General features: G+C 43.7%; 1 protein-coding gene across 1 annotated transcript in view; it reads right to left on the bottom strand.

Moving 5' to 3' along the window:
- LOC310816298 (AF4/FMR2 family member 2-like) overlaps positions 1–2500 on the bottom strand; it is a 111777-nt gene that overhangs the window by 57455 nt on the left and 51822 nt on the right. The window contains exons 4-5 of the mRNA XM_083686422.1: positions 1111–1147; positions 762–816 (exon numbers count right to left, since the gene is read on the bottom strand). Of these exons, the coding sequence (XP_083542548.1) occupies positions 762–816; positions 1111–1147 (92 nt within the window). The remainder of the gene's footprint in view (positions 1–761; positions 817–1110; positions 1148–2500) is intronic.

Here is a 2500-nt window from a genome sequence, read left to right as displayed (position 1 = left end):
GATGTCTTATCATCAAACCACAGTTGTTTTACTCAGCGAAGTGTGCATGCAATTAGCATTTCGTTAGCATATGAGTGACACATTCTTTGTTCAAACCAAACATTACACAGTATGCATCACATTGTCTCACTGCGTATGACGTTTTAAATGACACCCATACCTATACAGGACACATGGTAATTCCATAATGATAATCTATATATCTTGTTTATCTAGTTTCTTAGTTTGTTTTGAAGTAGCCTGCTCATTAAATAAAGCACCACTAGGCGCCATTTGGTATCATGTACAGTCGGCACCATGTATTTATGATTTGAACTAAGGGCCAGAAAGCAGCTATTGGTAACAAATAACGTTTCTAGGAGCTACTAGAGGATCACAGTGGAAGTGCAAGTGTATAATATTGAAAACCAAGAGTCTTCTCCTCGTCAACGACGACTCTTCACTGAGTCTCTGTTTGACGCTAAGCCGATCCAACGTCAGCACACAGACAGACAGACAACATCCTGCTCCTGGGACAGATAGGAAAGGAGGGGAGAGAGGGGGCAACCAGGGGTTAACAGAGCAAAACGCCAGCTGCCGTGTTTGTTTGTGACAACGCCAGCTCCTCTCAGCTGGGAATTCTGCAGCTTTTCTCACACAGGGACCTTGGTTGTTTTTTTTTGGCTTTTTTTTTTTTGCGAGGGAACAAAAGCTGATACTATGGCTGCATTTCCCCCACGGTTTGTTTTTCCCCTCAAATAATTAATCAAATGAGTACTCACGACTTCTGTGGCACAGACTTGGTTGCAGGCTTGTTACCGGGAACATTGCAGCGCTCTGCAAAAGAATTTCCATTGAAAATGTCAGAGAGAGAGAGAGAGAGAGAGAGAGAGAGAGAGAGAGAGAGAGAGGGTGCTGTTTTTGATTAAAACCCTGACCAGGAGCCAGCTTATTATCAATTTAGCTTTTGTGGCAATGTGTCACACAGCATACATTTCTGCATAAATGGACAGTTTGTTCGAGTCTTACCCTGTGTAATTACTTTGCTTCTATTACCAGCATATTAAACAGGAATGTGCACAGGGAACCGTAAAGGAATGTGCATGTAGGGAAATGTAAAGCGTGACTTACTTTGTCCACTGTATCCTGAGGTTAAATGTTGTGACTCCTGGGAGAGACGCACAAACAGAGAGAGAGAGAGAGAGAGAGAGAGAGAGAGAGAGAAAGAGAAATTGAAGAGTGAGAAAAACAAGCATCAGATGCATCAGATACATTAGCCCACACATTGAGAGGAGGTGACACAGGAGAACAAATGTGGAGGAAATTACTCTGCTGATGGACTTAATTGATTTTACACTAATACAATTAGACAGAGCACACAAATCACGTCTCAGAGTGTGGGCAGAGTAGGCAAACGTCTCCGTGTAAAAGATGGCACCATTAAATGGGGATTTATAGACAGAGCCTCTTATTAGAAATGTCAGCCGGGTCAAGCTATGAGATTCAGACCATGTCCTATTAAGACACAAATAAGAGGGCTTTAGCTGGAAAATGACTTGTCAGGGGGATTTCAGAGGGGAGAGAGAGAGAGAGAGAGAGAGAGAGAGAGAGAGAGAGAGAGAGAGAGAGAGAGAGAGAGAGAGAGAGAGAGAGAGGGCTAGGACACAGACGCTCGAAGCGGAGGAATGCGTTGAAGGACAATGGATTACACCGGGCCTAAATCACAATGTATCACATCACACTCTTGACGGTGCAGCTGAAAACAGCTTGACAGAGCTCTCCATCCCACTTTAAACAAAGTTCATCTCATCACGGCATAATGTAGCCTTCATAAACCCTTTATAACCCCTATTACAGACGCTTCAAAAAGCGTTTGTGAGTTCATACACACCATTTAAGGTGACATAACATGTCCATATATCTGAAGCCTTTGTTAAACGAGGCATGACATTTGGTTATTGATTTTGAGGCATCTACACAGGGCTGGTAAAGGGTTCAGGTAGCTTCATTGGACCGTCACATGTATACGGTTGAGCTTTATAACAGCATCTTGTCCAGAACATATACGTTGTTTGATTAAAAGTGAGACCATTGTTTCTCATCCACAATCTCCAGCCCAGCCAAGTGAGGTCCTCTCTGGCCTACAGTGGATCCTAGTCCCACCTGCCCTGTAGTGGATCCTAGTCCTATCTGGCCTATAGTGGATCCTAGTATCATCTGGCTACAGTGGATCCTAGTCCCATCTGGCCTATAGTGGATCCTAGTCCCCTCTGGCTTATATGGCCAATGGACCCTGGTCTGAGCATTGATTACTTTGACTGATGGACAGATGATTCACTTACTGAAACAAATGTATTTGTTGCAGGTCGCTTTGGATAAAGGTGTCTGCTTTTATGCCATAAATGTAAATAAATGTAAACATATTGGATCCTCATTCTATCTGGCCTATAGTGGATCCTGGTCCTCTCTGGCCTATAGTGGATCCTGCTGCCTCTGTGCTTCTGGTGCGTCCCTGACAGTC

Source organism: Argentina silus (assembly GCF_951799395.1).
Source record: "Argentina silus genome assembly, chromosome: 15".
Lineage (NCBI taxonomy): Eukaryota > Metazoa > Chordata > Actinopteri > Argentiniformes > Argentinidae > Argentina > Argentina silus.
This window is presented reverse-complemented; position numbering and strand designations above follow the sequence as displayed.